This window comes from Etheostoma spectabile, chromosome 8 (assembly GCF_008692095.1).
Source record: "Etheostoma spectabile isolate EspeVRDwgs_2016 chromosome 8, UIUC_Espe_1.0, whole genome shotgun sequence".
Lineage (NCBI taxonomy): Eukaryota > Metazoa > Chordata > Actinopteri > Perciformes > Percidae > Etheostoma > Etheostoma spectabile.
The window spans coordinates 18,262,941-18,281,855 of record NC_045740.1 but is presented as its reverse complement, the minus strand read 5'-3'; the positions used below and the strand labels follow the sequence as shown (position 1 = coordinate 18,281,855).

The 18,915-nt window shown below is 41.1% G+C and overlaps 1 protein-coding gene across 1 annotated transcript in view; it reads right to left on the bottom strand.

Moving 5' to 3' along the window:
* The window catches only part of pot1 (protection of telomeres 1 homolog), a 96,977-nt gene that overhangs the window by 36,555 nt on the left and 41,507 nt on the right, over positions 1 to 18,915 (bottom strand). The window contains exons 5-9 of the mRNA XM_032522978.1: positions 13,824 to 13,931; positions 13,038 to 13,106; positions 9,631 to 9,757; positions 5,340 to 5,467; positions 3,960 to 4,253 (exon numbers count right to left, since the gene is read on the bottom strand). Coding sequence (XP_032378869.1) covers positions 3,960 to 4,253; positions 5,340 to 5,467; positions 9,631 to 9,757; positions 13,038 to 13,106; positions 13,824 to 13,931 — 726 coding nt within the window. The remainder of the gene's footprint in view (positions 1 to 3,959; positions 4,254 to 5,339; positions 5,468 to 9,630; positions 9,758 to 13,037; positions 13,107 to 13,823; positions 13,932 to 18,915) is intronic.

The following is an 18,915-nucleotide window of genomic DNA, read 5'->3' as shown; positions in this document are numbered from 1 at the left end:
TTTCTGAGGACTATGGTTACCTGCTCCTCAGATCTCTGCAGGGTAAGTATTCATATTCCCTAATTACTTCCAGTTTCAAATCGTGTGTAAAAGCTGGCTGTTGTACACTACAGAAATTCATTTAAGAGGAAAGAACGTTGAACAAACTCGTAGTTAATGATCTCAGGTGCTTGAGGAAAAAGCACAAACATCTATTCTTAGTCTAATTAAATGTTGCGATTTGGAGAACACGCTCTCCTGGGTGAATGTGTTGTTGTCTAACAGCAGGCAGCACCCTCAGAACAGCTTTGGAAACCGGTGATAGCAGACTGGCAGCATACCAGTGGTCACTGCCAAATCCTGTTTAAATGGATCTCCTCTATCAGCCTCACTGGCAGGAAACCAGCCTTCAATTACACTCATTTCTGCTCTGAAAACGAAGGCGGCTGCTGAAACGGCTCAGGAGGACACACAACATCTCGTCCCCCTGAGACATGGGGAACACGTCGATTTACTACAAGACAGATGAAGAAGGGAGGTAAACATACAACATGTAGGGCTGCAAGGCAAACATACAACATGTAGGGCTGCAAGGGAATACACACATGTAGGCGAGTAAACAAACATGTAGGGCTGCGAGGTAACCTACAACATGAAGGCGTGCAAGGTAAACATACACATGTAGGGCTGAAAGGTAAACGTAAAACATGTGGGCTGAAGGTAAACATACAACATGAGGGCTGCAAGGTAAACATACAACATGTAGGGCTGCAAGGTAAACATACAACATGTAGGGCTGCAAGGCAAACATACAACATGTAGGGCTGCAAGGTAAACGTACAACATGTAGGGCTGCAAGGTAAACATACAACATGTAGGGCTGCAAGGCAAACATACAACATGTAGGGCTGCAAGGTAAACATACAACATGTAGGGCTGAAGGCAAACATACAACATGTAGGGCTGCAAGGTAAACATAAACAAATGTAGGGCTGCAAGGCAACATAAAAATGTAAGGCTGAAGGAACATACAACATGTAAGGCTGAAGGTAAACATACAACATGTAAGGCGAAAGGTAAACATACAACATGTAAGGCTGAAAGGTAACATAAATGTAGGCTAAGAAAAACATGTAAGGCTGCAAGGTAAACATACAACATGTAGGGCTGCAAGGTAAATACAAATGTAGGCGCAAGGCAACATACAACATGTAGGGCTGCAAGGTAAACATAAACATGTGGGCTGCAAGGTAAACATACAACATGTAGGGCTGCAAGGCAAACATACAACATGTAGGGCTGCAAGGTAAACATACAACATGTAGGGCTGCGAGGTAAACATACAACATGTAAGGCTGAAAGGTAAACATACAACATGTAAGGCTGAAAGGTAAACATACAACATGTAAGGCTGAAAGGTAAACATACAACATGTAGGGCTGCGAGGTAAACATACAACATGTAGGGCTGAAGGTAAACAACAACATGTAGGCTGAAAGGTAGACATACAACATGAGTAGGCTGCAAGTAAACTACAACATTAGGTGCAAAGAAAACATACAACATGTAGGGCTGCAAGGCAAACATACAACATGTAGGGCAAGGCAAAACATACAACATGTAAGGCTGAAAGATAAACATACAACATGTAGGGCTGAAAGGCAAACATACAACATGTAGGGCTGCAAGGTAAACATACAACATGTAGGGCTGAAAGGTAAACATACAACATGTAGGGCTGCAAGGTAAACATCAACAGTGTAGGGCTGAAAGGTAACAAATACAACATGTAGGGCTGCGAGTAAACACACAACATGTAGGGCTGAAGGTAAACATAAAATGTAGGGCTGCGGAGTAAAAGACAACATGTGGGCTAAGGAAACATACAAATGTAGGCTGCAAGGTAAACATACAACATGTAGGGTGCAGGCAAACAACAACATGTAGGGGTGCGAGGTAAACATACAACATGTAGGGCTGAAAGGTAAACATACAACATGTAGGGCTGAAAGGTAAACATACAACATGTAGGGCTGCAAGGTAAACATACAACATGTAGGGCTGCAAGGCAAACATACAACATGTAGGGCTGCAAGGCAAACATACAACATGTAGGGCTGCAAGGTAAACATACAACATGTAGGGCTGAAAGGTAAACATACAACATGTAGGGCTGCAAGGTAAACATACAACATGTAGGGCTGAAAGGTAAACATACAACATGTAGGGCTGCAAGGTAAACATACAACATGTAGGGCTGAAAGGTAAACATACAACATGTAGGGCTGAAAGGTAAACATACAACATGTAGGGCTGAAGGTAAACATACAACATGTAGGGCTGCAAGGCAAACATACAACATGTAGGGCTGCGAGGCAAACAACACAGTAGGGCTGCAAGATAAACATACAACATGTAGGGCTGAAAGGCAAACATACACTGTAGGGCTGAAGGTAAACATACAACATGTAGGGCTGCAAGGTAACATACAAAAGTAGGGCTGCAAGGGTAACATACAACATGTAGGGCTGAAAGGAAACATAAAACATGTAGGGCGAAGGTAAACATAAAACATGTAGGCTGCAGGTAAACACACAAACATTAGGGCTGAAAGGTAAACTAAAACTGTAGGGCTGCGAGGTAAACATCAACATGTAGGGCGAAAGGTAAACAACAACATGTTAGGGCTGCAAGGTAAAAATACAACATGTAGGGCTGCAAGGCAAACATACAAACATGTAGGGCTGCGAGGTAAACATACAACATGTAGGGCTGCAAGGTAAACATACAACATGTAGGCTGAAAGGTAAAACATAAACATGTAGGGCTGCAAGGTAAACATAAAACATGTAGGGCTGCAAGGCAAACATTAAAACATGAGGGCTGCGAGGCAAACATCCAAAATGTAGGGCGCAAGGTAAACATACAAATGTAGTGCGACAGGTAAAACATACACATGTAGGGCATGCGCGGTAAACATACAACATGTAGGGCTGCAAGGCAAACATACAACATGTAGGGCTGCAACTAACGTTTATTGGCATCATCGATGAATCTGTTGATTATTTTCTTGATTAATCCAAAAGAATTTGTTTTGTGTATAAAACATGGATCAGTGTTTCCCAAAAACCCAAGATGACGTCCTCAAATGTCTCGTTTCTTCCACAATTTAAAGACATTCAGTTTACTCTCACAGAGAAGTTAAGATATTCACATTTAACCCTTGTGTTGTCTTCCCCTCGACGTGGAATTTTTTGTTTTTTTTGGATGGGTCAAAATTTAAAACTAAAACCTTTTTTTTCCATTTTGGTTGTCTTTTGACACTTTTCTTGTTTTTGTCAGATTTCTTCGACATTTCTGAAGCTTTTCCAGTGTTTTTGTCAATTTTTTTAGCGCTTTATTATTTCTATTTTTGATCCTTTTTCCAACCTATTGGTCATTTTTATCAACGTTCTTTTATCAATTTTCTTTTTCAAGTGCAACACAATTGAATAAAACACCCAAATGCAATGAAAGTATTGAACTGATTATGTATTTTACTTGTGAAGAACCTTGTGTGGAACCATCCCGGTCATTTGTTTTGACAATTTTTTTTTAAATGGGTCAAATTTGACTTGAGGACAACATGAAAGTTAAGAAGCTGGAATCCGATTGTTCTTCCTTTTTTTTTCTATAAAAAAAAAATGACTTAAAGCTATAGTGCCAGCTTTAGTTCCACCGCTGCACATAGTAAAAAAAAAAGACCCGTCACAAATATTGAGAAACACAACCTGGATCATTAGCTTGTAGAAATGCACCACATACTGTATCTTAATAATTCATTCAACTGGTTAGTTGGTTGGTTGGTTGGTTGGTTAGTTAACCATAAAGACATGCATGCTGCGGCTACAGTTGATCAACATTTCTGTAAATGGGCGTTTACAGAAATGTTGATTCATGGGCATCATTATTAATCAAATAAACGTGTGTAAGGTTGTTACCCTGAGCAGGGTGCAGGTGGTGTCCATGGGAGCTTTGGCCAGCAGCTGGCAGGTCAAGTCAAAGTAAGCTTTGGGCGACACGGCAGACAGAGGGATCGAGGGAACAGGGGGGACGAGAGCCTGGTTGGCGGCCCAGGATCGCAGCTCCTCCACGGTCCGATGGTCCTCCTGGTCAATGTGGAAGGAGCGGCTGGAGGTCCGCGGCTCCATGGATCCGCCCTCCGCTCCGTCAAACACCAGCACAGAGAAACCAAAGCTAGTGATGAGCGTCATGGAGTTATTGAAGGACTGCGTCTGTGTGAAAGAAACGAGGGAACTTTAATCACGGAGCTCTGTAACGTACTGTGGATACAATCTTTGTAGTAAAATAAGTAAGGCTGCACAGGACATCTTTATTTAAATCAATGATTTTAAGTGGCGCAATAATATGTTGCAAAAGAGAGATTTGTGTTAGTTAAAAGAAAATATCAGAATGAAACTGCACTGTAAAAGGTAACTGTTCTTTATTAGTGGTGTCTTTTATATTCAATGTTCAATTTCTTAATTAAAAAGAATGTTGAAAATGATTTTTACTATTCGTTTTAAAGCTCATGTTGTTTGTTTTTACTATGAAATGAAAAAATACATTTAATTGGGTTATGAGTTCTACCGGAGGACAAACTTGACTGGATGTTGAGAGGAAACTGTTACTGTTCTGCATATTTCTCCACCTGTTAAAGCTACAGTGCGTAGTTTCTGTCGCCCCCCCCCCCCGAGGAAGTCTAAGTGATGACAACAAAACTGAAGTAAAAGCGTTTGAGATGCAGTCGGCAAAAGAAAAATAAATCTGAGTTATTTAAAAATTAAATAGTGAAAAGGGTAAATCGAGATTGCGATTTTATAACGATTAATCGTGCAGGCCTAACAATTATTGCACGTTTTCCTGATATCGTGCAGTCCGACTCATAACAGTAGTGGTGGTTTTGGAAGTTTTAATTCATGCCTGCCAAAGCTAAACAATAAGATGCACAATTTAAACTTGGCAACACGAGATATGGTACTTAAAAGAAGCAGTCGAACAAAACTGAAGAAAGTAGTAGCGTTTGTAATGCAGTCGGTAAAATTAAATGAGAATCAAAGTAATCAAAAGAAGAAAAAAAATTTAAAGAAATTAAGAAGATCAAAGTTATTTAAAAATGTATTAGTGAAAAGGGTAAATTGAGATCTCAATTTTATAACGATTAATCGTGCAGGCCTAACAATTATTGCATGTTTTCCTGATATTGTGCAGCCCAACTCATAACAAAAACAATAGTGGTAATTTTGGAAGTCATGCCTGCCAAAAAAAACTTGGCAACACGAGATATGGTTTCTAAAAGCTGTCTGTAATCCAGGCGGGACCTTGACTCGGTGCAAGCGGATGATGTCTCCAACTTGGAAGATTTTGGGTTGGTCCTCCAGCTTACAGAAGATGGTGCAGCCGACCTTCTGGTTGGACTGATCGGTGATCTTCAGGCTGGAGCAGAAGTCTGTGGAAAGAAATCTCCCGGTGGTCAGAACGCTGAGGAAAGCGTGAAAAATAATGAAAACCTTTAAGCTGTATGTGTGATAGTGAAGGAGAAAGTAAAACAAACCATTAGGAATACAGTGAAGAACAGGCCTGAGTTTAGCATTAATCATTACAGTCCTCATTCACTTTAATGTATTTCCTGTGACTTTTTAATCATACTGATTTAACTCCATGGAGGATGATATTAAAGGTGCACTATGATGACGTTCCAAGTAAATACCACAAAAAACAGTAGGGGTGTCACGATACCAAAAATGCCAATAACAGTAAAAAACATAATTCTCGATGCAGATTTCTATACCACGGTTAAATGTACTTGAAACATGAACTTCTTTATTAGAATATTTGAAAAATATGTCATAAGACATACAAAACATGCGCAATAGAGCATAAATCAACATAATGAAGTGCAATTAATTTATAAAAAAATAAAAATAAAAAAAAGGTACTGTGCAAAAGGAGTGTTTCTAACGGTTGCGTGACCAGAGATGTTACAAACCCCCGGGTTAATATTGGAGATGTATTTGAAAGATGGAGACAGCTTAGAGCCCAAAATGACGCGGAGTTGCAGCGCTAATTTCCTCCTGAGCAGGTAGCTAAGCATTAGCTGTTTTTTGTTAGCCGCACAATGCGTCGTCACGAACTGTGCCTAAGGTGCTTCAAAAAAAATGGACATCGTCTGTGTTTTGTCATTTTAGCACCGGAAGGTGTCGGAAGTATTAGTTCTTGAGACAACCCTAAAACCGAGCACGCTCGCCCCTCCCTCCATGTTTCCGTAACGGTCACTAACACCCACCCCCAATCACCTTGTCGGTGATTGGCTTGAACGTGATTTGTTGTACTTTGGTGCACAGCCTGTGCCTCCAGTGTTTGGGGTGTACGCCCCGTGTTGTCTCCTGCGACCGGGCTTTTCCACAGTGTATTCGGCGGGGCAGGCAGCTAGCTGATAAAGGAGAGACGCCTACAATTTGACAATGAAATTGCGTTGAAATCACGCAGGAACTCATAATGCACCTTTAATGTCAAGATACTTTATTGAGGAATCATTAACAGCCCAAAATTACAAATCAGCCGTGCTAAGGAAGAGCAACGGCAATGTAGCTGGAGGAAACAGAATCAAATCACTCCACTCCAAAAAATGTCAAGATTTTTTTTTTTTTTTTTAGAGGACTGAACATACTCAGACAACTTGCCAAGGTTGATACTTAAAGCTTGAGTCTTGTTAAAACTCTTAATACATATGAAGGGTTCATTTGCAAAAGGAGATATAGCCAGTTTTTATATAATTTCCTGAATTATGGATTTTTTGTGTACACAACCCAGTGAATCTCAAACTGGTGTTAGGGTTGTTTCTCTTTACATTTTCATAAATCTTTTTTGTGCACTCAAAAGAATGTCAATTAAAATGTTTGTTTTCATTCAAATCTTTTAGAATTAATTCATAACGTAAAGCTATGGTGCGTAGTTCCTGTCGGCCCCATGAAGAATTCTGAGTAACAGTGCTGTTGTGGCATGATACAAGCCTTCTGTGATTGCGCAGCGCCCCCCACCCCTCCTCCACACAGTTGCTAGTAGCCAAGGAGGACACGGAGGATTAAAAGAAATCATTCAGAAGAGGTCATTATCTTCACTTTTCTGAGTTTCTGCGTGGGAAAGTCACCGGATGCCAAAATCTTCTGAACATAGTCATACTGAAAAATCCAGAGAGAGTTGCGTGGAGCCGAGAGTCTTAGTTAGCTTTTCAGCAGCTCATTTGGCCACGGCTTGAATGTAACAGACGTTTTGATTCATTAATATCATAAAGTAACACACTAAAAGTTAAAAAAATAAATAAAATAAAATACGTCTTTTATACATTTTTGAAAATGAACTCTTTATATATTCTGTATGTGCACACACATCTGTGCAACAATGACCGTCTCTCTAGCTATCTCTGTGTGTGTGTGTGTGTGTGTGTGTGTGTGTGTGTGTGTGTGTGTGTGTGTGTGTGTGTGTGTGTGTGTGTGTGTGTGTGTGTGTGCGCAGATGGATTTTTCTAATATCTCTGTTTCTGTTTACTTTAAAAGTCGCCTGAAGGATCCGCAATGATGATGACAAAGTCTGGGGCAGTTTCCAGCCTGGATGCTGCTTTTTCTTTATTATCCCTCCAAAAACACCACAAACACAGACACACACACACACACTGACTGACACACACACACACACACACACACACACACACTGACACACACACACACATTTTTACCATCCTATCATCATCACACTTAATCATGCTGTGCTTGCATGGCTGCGGGTCCACTCAGACTGAACCGTCTGATGTTTTATTATCTTATTATTTCCATCGCTCCCCTTTCATAATTCCAGCCCCTGCCTGCTCCTCAGGTCCAAACTGCTTTTCAAACACTTCCTGATATCTGTTCACAGGGAAATGAAGTGAGTGACTAAACATTGTACCGGAGGTTCAGTGGATGAGATTAATGCACCTTTTCCAGCGTGATGTTGACGAGTCCTGGAGCTTTCAAAGCTCTGAGCCTGATCTGCTCAAACCCAGACATCCATTATAGGTCCATCAACACAGAAACTGAATAATGTATATTTTTGCATCTCTCGAAATAACCTGAGATGGTTCCATCTAAACAAAAACGGTGTGTGTGTCTGCTCTTAGTCAGTACTGATCCAGCTTATATCGCTTCATGAAAGACTTTGCTCTTCTTTTCTGTCTGTCAGCTCCTTTCTGCCTCCGAGGAGGTGATGTGGTTGATGTGTTCGGGTACCTTTTTAACCACTTGCTCGCCCTCTTTGATACATTTTTACAAACTCGACAGCTGCTGAGCAGCTTAACGTCTCTGTCCGTGGTGCTGAAAAGGTTCCGAGTTTTCTGGTTCAACCCTTGTGTTGTCTTCCCTTTGACCATGAAAAACATTTTTCCCCTTATCTCGATGTCTTTGTTGCTTTTTTTTTTTGTTTGTGAAGTTGTTGTATTTTGGGGTATTTTTGATTTTTTTTTTTTCATCGATTTTGCCGCTTTTTCCAACATTTTTCACCCGTCTTTTGACTTCCTTTAATTCGGATATAAAAATTAAAAAAACTTTAAAAACAAGACAACATGAGGGTTAAAAAAAACAGTTTTAAAGAAACGGAGAGATTGATTGTAACTTTAATATCTCGTTACAAGCGATAATTTCCCCCTCACTAACCATTTTGTTGAAACATGTAGACTCTCACTACGCTCTTTATTTTCTTTGTTTAAAAGTTCCCACATCAATAAACAAAGACAAAAATTGATTTGTCTGGTTGATTGGTAATTACTGGACGATGTACCACACCTAATTACTGACCTGAGTATTGACCTGATTGGCCAATTGGAACTGGAGAGGCGGGCTCTAATCATGTGTGTGAGTAAATGTGAGAGTTGATTTTGTAACAATAATAAAAATAATAATTTATACTGTTTATTTATCCCCAGTGTGGAAATTACAATTTACACTCCATTTTGTTAGTAATCACTACACACAGGCATAAAATACACACACGTGGTCAAAACCTATTCATGCACAAATGGAGAGCTGTCAGAGTGGGTGGGTCGGTGCCTTGCTGGTGAAGTGGAGCATCTTTCCAAAAAAGGGACTTGAACCAACAACCCACCAGTTCCCCAACCCAGCTCCCTACAGACTGAGCTACTCCCACCCCCCGTGTTTGGGACTGTTTTGTTTGAGGAGTAGCACCAGAAGAGTTTGAGCAGAGTAAAGAGGAATTCTGGCTACGTTCTGCTTTGTTTTAATGTTTTTTGAAGGCTGAAAGTAAAATTTCTTCCAGTTTCCCCAGCGAACCTTCCTGCCAGCGTGATCATCAGCAACCATTTATCTTCTTATGGTTCCCCTGAGCTACAACTCTATATACTGGGATTGATTGTTTGAATTATGTCCAATGGTTAACTGCACCTGCTGTAAACAGCTTTCGACGTCTCACAGAGCTGCTAACGTGACTGTAAACTTTCTTATATTTTTATGGTTATTGAGGCTTTTCTCCCAGGTTGTTTACAACAACAACAAAAAACACACACCTACACTAAATAGTTTCCCCAATTTCTTCATCCATCACGTGGTCTGGTTCCAGACTGACCTGTGCCGCGGCTCTTGAACGGCTGCTTGAAGAAGACCACCACTCCGTACACGTTGACTACAGTTCCCGGCTTCAGGTCGCCCAGGCGGACGTACGTGTATTTTGGAGCCTTGGTCGCCCTGGAAACCTGAGGAGAAACAAAGCAGAGATAAAAAAAAAAAGAAGAAGCACAACCTGAGCTTTCTGGAGGGCTCCTGAGACGCTTTGTGGTGGGGAGAGACCTGTATGATGTCATTAATACATATGTTCATTTGGTGTATGGTTTGTTGTGTTACTATTTTGTTGAATGGTCTGGATATTGTGGTTAGTGCGTCATCTTCTCTTTAATTTTGTCCGGGGGAGGGTCAATCTTAACAGACACTTTTGAACTGAAGCCTCTTCCATTTTCACTGGAATCCTTGGAAAATATCTGAATTAAAGAGTTAGCGTTGGCTGAAATACATGATGTGAAGCCTTGTGTCTCATCCAGTGTTGCCAAGTCCGCTTATTATAAGCGACTTTGGGCTTGTTTTTCTATAAAGTCGCTAACAGATATTGGTAGTCACGGGTCACGTTCTTTTTGGGCTTGTTTCTAAAGTATAGTTGCTTATTTGGGCTTGTTCCCAGCGCTATAATAAGTTGTCAAGCAGTTATTTAAATGTAAGAGTTTGTCTTGCCTGTTCCCTATGGCCCTCCCCTTTCCCCATACACACAGGAGACCGCAGAGGTTTTTCCCACCCACATCCTGCTTCTAATTGGCTCTGGCCCAGATGGCAACGAGTACTAGCCAATCAGAGGCAGAGCAGGGCAATCTGTTTTTCTTTTTGGTTAGGAAAATGTCAGTGAGTGCCGTTTAAATGACATCACTTAAGTGACATGCATGTTACTAACTCAACTTCTTCCTTTTCCCGGAGTCTTGTGCTCTCTCGCCCCTCTCCCTCTCTTCCTATTGCTTCCTGCAGGTGTTTCTGGCTCTGGATCTGTGGACGGAGTAACCTGCTGCCTTCATGTTCCTGCTCGACACCCTCTGCTACAATTCTCCATGTCTCTCTCTTTCTCTCACCCCCAACCGGTCGAGGCAGATGACCCCCCCCCCCCACCCTGAGCCATGGTTCTGCTCGAGGTTTCTGCCTCTTGAAAATAAGTTTTTCCTTGCCTCTGTGGCCTAGTGCTTGCTCTTGGTGGGAACTGTTGGGTTTTCTGTAAATAACATCACAGAGTACGGTCTAGCTCTTTTATGAAAAGCGCAATTAGGTAACTGTTGTTGTGATGTGGTGCTATATAAACAAAATTGAATTGAATTAAATGGACTGTAGGAGAGGAATAAATGCCCGGGATAAAGTGGGCGAAATACGGGAAGAAATGTAACAAAGACTGGGAGAAAGGAGTAAAAGAATGGATTCAACCCAGCATGGAGGACGACCCAAAAGCGCTATGCAGAGTATGTAAGTGTGAAATACGTGCACACCATGCGGCCCTCGTACAACATGCTACCACAGAAAAACATTGAAAAAAAACGCAGTCTATATTTGATATCCCATTAGTTACCTAATGTTAAATAATGTTAAAAAGTGGTTTAACTCCCTCTTGTGGTCATTGTCCTGAAGCTTACGGGGGAGAAAAATAAAAACTGTACAATGTACTGTATACAGTTTTGCAAAACTGCGCACAGTTTACAATCCGTCCTCATGAAGTGTAAAACCGTGCACACATTTTATTTATTTTTCTCTTCCCGGATCCTAGGGGGGCTCCGTAGAAAAAGTCGCTTGTTTTGGGCTTGTTTTCACAGGCCTAGTTGCTTATTTGCTAGATCTGGCAACACTGGTCTCATCCATCATCAGTGTTATAACTGTGTGTGTTACTGAGCTAACAGCTGCCAAACATGCACTCTAACATGCTCACTGTGTGTGTGTGAACATTGCGGTAAAACCCTTTTAGACCTCATCATCACCTCACTGTGTCATCACTGCAGACTGTGATAAAGGCTAAAACTAAGGGCACAGCTGATGTTTCAAACACCTTAGTTAGGAAACGACTGCAGAGCACAAGATAAGTTTCCAGCTTCCTCCGTCTCTTTTAACTTTTTTACTCAGACAGATGTAACTTGCAGGGGAGAATAATCTGAAGATCTGAAAAATGAGCATACACTCATAAAAAGAGAAAATCAAAGAGGCAGTCTGTCTGTCCAAAATGTATTTTTACCAGCATTTGTTCTACACTGCAGATCAGACTCAAAAGGCTTAGAATCAGCTTCTAAACCTTGATCACAGGCTTGTTAAAATCTCTTACTCTTATCTCTTACTTATTCTGCGAGTGTTTTTCTGTCCGTTGTGGCCGTTAATGTGTTCTCTCCTAAAAATATTAATCACAGCTTCACCTCACCGTTACGTGATCTGCAACTGGCTTATATAGAATACATTTCCTGAGGTGATAAAACAACATGTGTCTATGCTTTACTACAGTATTATATCTCTAGCCAGAGTTCAGCTGACTTCCGTATCCGTCTTCTTGTGTCTCTGCAGATGTCTCTGTCTCGGCTTTGATCATGAAAGTCTGACATTATATTATTTTTCCAACTTTACTCAAGATTCATTGAAGAATGTGCACGTGATTTGTAGCGGTGCTTTGTCTGGAAAAAAAATACAAAATGGCGTACTTATCAAAAAGCTTTCTGAAATTACAACTCAACTGTACACTTAAAGGTGTCACTGAAAACATTTTCAGCAATTTTAAAGCTACTATTTTATAATAATGAACGCCCGTCACATTCAAGCCAAATGAGTTGCTACAAAGCTAATTAAGACTCTCAGCTCCACACATCTCTCTCTGGATTTCTCAGTATGGCTACGTTCAGAACATTGTGACTTTCGTGCGTGATGAGAAATCCAACAGCAGCGTTCTGCTCTGGAGTCGAAGAGGACATCCAAATTACAAGATAATTACCTCATCTGAAGAGTCCATGTTTTTTTGACTCCTCGGTGTCCTCCTTGATTTGACGGGTTACACACTACTAGAGAATGTGAGGAGGAAGGGTCTTCTAAAGACTAAGAAGAAAAATATATCAACTCTGTGCATCCTGCCGATGACACGTCTACGGAGCGGGACGGACCGTGAGGAAAATTAACTGCACTGATTTCTACAAGTTTGAAGCCATGGGTTGCTCAAAGCGGTTATTGAAGATATAAAAGACTATATCAAGACTGTATCAAGCTGACAATCCTCCTCTCCATAACGACCACCACCACAGACACACAGGGGTCTGCCAAGACCCTGATCCAGTCGAGGTGACCCTGATCCAGTCGAGGTGACCCTGATCCAGTCGAGGTGACCCTGAACCAGCCGGCATCTGACATGAAGCATCCTGACAGATACAAGACCCCCACTACACCCCAGCAGCCTCTCCAGCTAACCAAGAATCTGACTCTGACCTCAGCGGAGAGCGCAGAGCTCCTCTTGGCGGCCGGCGGGGATCTGGGATCGGGAAGCGGGGGGGTCACCTGAAGGATGAAGACAGAGGGGAGACGTTAAGGTTCTGCGGTGGCTCCCCGCAATGTTTTCACCGTGGCCTACGTAAGCAGCCTGAAGTTTATACTGATGCGCTGGTGTGTGCATCGTATTTCTTAACATTTTTTGACATTTTGTAGACCAGATTGATTAATCAAGAAAAAAATGTAATTGACATTGGTCAGTCAAATAATGGTGGTTGTAAATCTGAGGAACCTTGTTGCGTTGTTAATGTAGTGACGCCTGAGCCTGCAGGCGAAAGATGAGAAGGATGTGAGATTCATGGGCAGGTAAACCGACTTGTTGTCGCTGTTATTGGGTCAGTCTGACGCAGAGTCGTGTTCAATTTACAGCTCCTGCCCAAGATCTCATGGTCTAACAGACTGTTACAGCCTGCAGACTCAATTCATGCTCGCATGCACGCTCGCACACATGTTACCAACAGGGGATTACCAGGCTACACCGACCAAGTGTCTGGTCATTTAAAAAGCTACAAAAATAAAAAAGAACATTTACTTTTTTATAATATTACTGAAAATAGGATGTTTTATGTTTTTTAAAGAAAATGCCAAGAGGGGACTTGAATCCCTAAGAGATGTCTGTATCTAAGAGAGGGGACCTCCATTTACTTTTATATTTGTGAGGACTAACAATTACATAATGCATCCCCTATAAAAAAACAACACATTCACACTCTCAGTCACACTCACATAGATGTAGGCGTTGTCTCCCGACAGCAGCAGGTTACAGGGATGCAGCTTGTCCTTATGAACTGTGGGAGATTTGCCCACCGTGAAGCCAGAGGCCGCAACCACATCCTGCAGAACAACACAAGACAAACAAGCAGAGAAACCAGGAATTAAAAAGGGAGAGCAAAGAGGGATAAATATGCATCCCTCTTCCCGGAGGGAGAACAGATTGAAGCAGATGTTGCATCCTCGGAGACGTTAAGTAAGACGGCACAACAAGCCGCCGAAGATAAGCTGGTGTGAAAAGTGGAGATTGTCTTTTGTTAGGTGTGTGTCAGCTGCCCCCGAGACGGGTTTTAAAGTCTGCGCTTGAGGCTGACAAAAGGGACAGCAGATAGTCTAAATAATCATGTTACGGAGACACGCGGCCTGACAAAACGTCTGTGATCTCCAGCCTGGCGCAGCGGCTCAGGCTGTGATGACTTCCTGCCTTCAACCAGCTTTGCGGCGCTTTGACTTCTATCAGGATGCCACCGAGGGTGAAGCCACAAACTGTGAGATGCGGCTGACGGGACGATTATCCCTGATGTGTTCCCTGTCCCCCCCGTCCAGGTAAAAAAAAAATAAAAAAATAAAAAAATAAGAGCTCAGTCAACAAGATCCCATGTGACAGTATTAGAGTGGACTCAAAGTAAACCCTGATTCAGAGTCACTGTTTGTAAAGTTCAAAGGAGTTGCAGGAGGTGAACTGTCACACCAGAGCTCTGATACACGAATGATTCATGGATCATCCATTCTTTGAGGCACACGCTAAAGTTGTAATCCGTAACCTTTCAGTCCTGGTTGATGTGCTGACAGCAAGTGTTGTTTAATACCAAGTCCCAGATGTCAGCAGCAAACATCTACTTTGTCAGAACAAAGAGAGGAGTTTCCTGTGGCTGCTTCACAATAAAAGCTTGGGAAGTCCTGATCCGATTCTTTAAATATTTCATATCTGCTGATACCGAGTCCCGATCCGATACTTATACTTGCCTAAGGGTGGGAGAAAAAATAAAATATAAAAATAACGATACAGCATTGTATCGCGATATTTTCTGTTGCAATACTGTATTGATACACATTTGGTCAGTTTGTCTGCTTGATAATCCCATTGTGCAGAAATAAAATTAAAGTGAGATAAACAAAAAGAGAAATGTTTCTTTTTAGATAAAACAGATGTTGACAAAGTTTCCTTTTGGAGACATGATTTGAAATTGGGAATAAATAACATTACAATGTATTGCAGAATATTGCAATATGTTTAAAATCGCAATTATATTGTGTATATATTGGGGGGGTGTTGAACATCAAAAAGTAATGTTACCTGTAAACAGCGTGTGGTTTCGTTTTAGCATCTCACATCACACTTTCAGTCAGTATGACCCCTACGGTCAGAAACATTGGGCCGAAATATGAACAACAACGTTGCTGTCAATAAGCTTATCTGCTAATGTTAGCTACCGACCGTTACCTTGAAAACATCCAGCAAATAGACGGTACCGTAGGGAGGTTACCTCAAACCGGTGATTTAACGTCACCGCTCATTTTACTCACAGTTTAACAACAAACACTAAGTGAACATCACTAGCTCCGTTTTTCAAGGTGGTTTTGAGCGGTATGCACCCCCCACTAACCTGGAAAACACTTCTAAAACAGTAGCTAACATTAAGCGGATGACAGTTTTGCATTGAGCTCAGTAGAGCAGACCTTGCTGCACAGTCGTGTAATTACGACTCATTAACAGCTGAAGGAGCGGCAGTGCGCGGTGTACATAGTGGAAACCCTGGTGTGCGTCTGCCCTATTTCTGATACCATGTCGGCAGGAATTTTACCGTGGCAGATCGCCACCAACATTGAGGAAACACTGTGGCGTTCTAACGTCCGGTGGACTTATGAGGACTGTGGTTACCTGGTCCTCATATCTCTGCAGGGTAAATCCAGACAGCTAGCTCAGACTCTTCTGTTCCGCCTCTGATGACCTAATGGTTACCTGGTCCTCAGATCTCTGCAGGGTAATCCAGACAGCTAGCTAGACTATCTGTCCAATCTGAGGACTATGGTTACCTGTCCTCGGTCTCTGCAGGGTAAATCCAGACAGCTAGCTAGACTATCTGTCCAATCTGAGGACTATGGTTACCTGGTCCTCAGATCTGCAGGTAAATCCGACAGCTAGCTAGACTATCTGTCCCAATCTGGGCTATGGTTACCTGGTCCTCAGGTCTCCTGCAGGTAAATCCATAACAGCTAGCTAGACTATCTGTCCAATCTGAGTTTTATGTTGCACGACTAAAAATACTTTTGAACGTACACATGTTCCAACAAAACGAGTTCCTTCCCGAGGCTGTTTAGCAGCGGAACCGGGGCTCTGTCCGGCGCTCAAGACGATTGTGACTGGTTTAAAGAAATGCCAATAAACCAGAGCAAGATTTTTTTCCCATCTTGGAATGCTGTGTGGACTAGCCAGACCCTCCTCCGCAGCACTGTGGAGGAAGGGATTGGCAAAGCAAAACCAGCCAATTCCCCGATCAGTACAAAAAAAAAAAAAAAAGCCCATATCGACTCCAATCCGATCGGGAGATCCCTAAAAAAAAGCCAGTTGAAAACTTTTAATATGAAGCAGCGGTAGAAAGCATAAGCGGTCACTTAATATAGCTGTGATTTGGCTGTAAAGATGTAAACAGTGAGGCGGATTTTAATGAGATGAAAGAAACGTCGGATTACATGCATGCATTGTTTAAAAGCCTTTATGTGCAAACCAACTTGAATCCAGCCCAGGGCTGGCAGACACTGCCACTGACAGAAAACTGTTATATAGACGGGTGATTGCTGAATGTAAATACACTGGTAGGAAAACATATATCATAATTGTACCAAAAAACTGTTTTATTTCATGAAATCTCAAGCATTATAACTTTAACGTTAAAGGGTAAATCCGGTTTATGGCGACTTTGGTTTTATTTTTGTAGTTTTGTCCATTATTGTCCATGTCTACATATATCAACATAGGAATCAAATGGTTTAGAGTGGTTTGGGCAGAGGGGGAAGAAGTACTTAAATATTGTACTTAAGTAAAAGAAACAGTACAACTGTGTTACAAGTCCTACATTCAAAATGTTACTTAAGTGAAAGTACAAAAGTTTGACGATCAAAATTTACTTAAAAGTACCAAGATTATTTATTGTGCAGTAAATTAGAAATGTGTATATTAAATTACTGAAATACAATCATGAACGCATTAATATATTCATCACTTTAACGTTGCAGCTGCTAACGGTGGAGCTCATTTTAATTACTTATATACATGTATCTATCCCCGGGGATCAATAAAGTTGTAAATTAATCTGCAATCCATCGTCGTATATATTTAATTATATTTCATATTATTAATCAGATTGAGACGTTTGTTGGAGTGGAAGTAGAAAGTAGCATGAAAGTAAAATAGTAAAGTACAAAATTGGACTAAAGTACAGTACTTGGGCGCCTGGGTAGCTCACCAGGTAGAACGTGCGCCCATTTACAGAGGCTAAGTCCTCATCTCAGCGGCTGCATGTCTCTCTCTCTCTCTCTCTCCTCTCATGTCTAACCTGTCCGATCCAATAAAGGCCCAAAAATACCCCCCAATAAAGTATTTGTATTAATGTCTGGATCAACTGCATGTATACACTCTTCCCCATTTATCTATTCAAAGCCCAGGATATTGAGTTACTTCCAACCATCAGAGGCTCAACACAGCTCAGCAAACACTTCTTCCAACCACAGCATCAGAGAATGAATTCATCTCATCCTACAGAGTAATGTCCTACTCATCAACACAACAACACACACATCACACATCACACATCACACACACATCACACATCACACACTATCTTATTCACATCACAGGCTTTATGATGCAGAAAGATGCAATTTCCACAGACAGCCTTCCAACTAGCCAAGCCTGTTTTGGTTTTTTTTCTTTATGAAAATAGCATAATACGATCTCTCATGAATATTTAATATTATATTATAATATTAGAAAAAAGGATTTCACACTGTTCTTCATTCAGAGGCTTTAAGGACCGAGCAACGTCTCCAAACTCCTCTGTTTCACAACGACAACTGACATAAATCTGTTGAATATATTAAATGTAGTAAATCACGTGTTATTCCCAGCAGAGTGACGAGTATTCAGAGCCAGATGTTTCAGTACGAGCCCAAGCTCAACCGCAACAATGGAAAACCAAGAAAAAAAAATACAAATACAAATTCTCATTTACATTTAAAGTGAAAAGTATACCAACATGTTTATTTAGAGGAAAATTAGCCTTTGTCTTACATGAAGAATCTGAATTTACAGATGCAGCGATAAAGCCATTAAAGTAATTATCATAATCATCATCATCATATTCTTATTTCTCATTTGGTAAAATTAAATTTTATTCCATATAGTTTTATAAATTTGCTTCAAATTATTATGCAGAGTGAACAAAAATTAAAGACTACAGAGAAACACAAAGGTTTTTCTAAAACGGCAGTTTCTTGTTCCTTATGAGGTCATAAGGGGCAAGGTTACCTCCCATTTCTCTGCTTTGCCCGCCCAGAGCTCATTGTGGGACTGGCTCTAGTGGCTTCAATTCTGCACCAAGGCTGAGATTTGGGAAAAAGACTTCAGATACAGTAGTAGGGGACCACTAAGGTCTATATAAAAGAGACTTCATATAACAGTATTAGGACCACTAAGGTCTATATAAAAGACTTCAGATACAGTATTAGGACCACTAAGGTCTATAAAAGAGACTTCAGATACAGTATTAGGGACCACTAAGGTCTATATAAAGAGACTTCAGATACAGTATTAGGACCACTAAGGTCTATATAAAGAGCTTCAGATACAGTATTAGGGACCACTAAGTCTATATAAAAGAGACTTCAGATACAGTATTAGGGACCACTAAGGTCTATATAAAGAGACTTCAGATACAGTATTAGGGACCACTAAGGTCTATAAAAAGAGACTTCAGATACAGTATTAGGGACCACTAAGGTCTATATAACCTAGGACTTCAGATACAGTATTAGGGACCACTAAGGT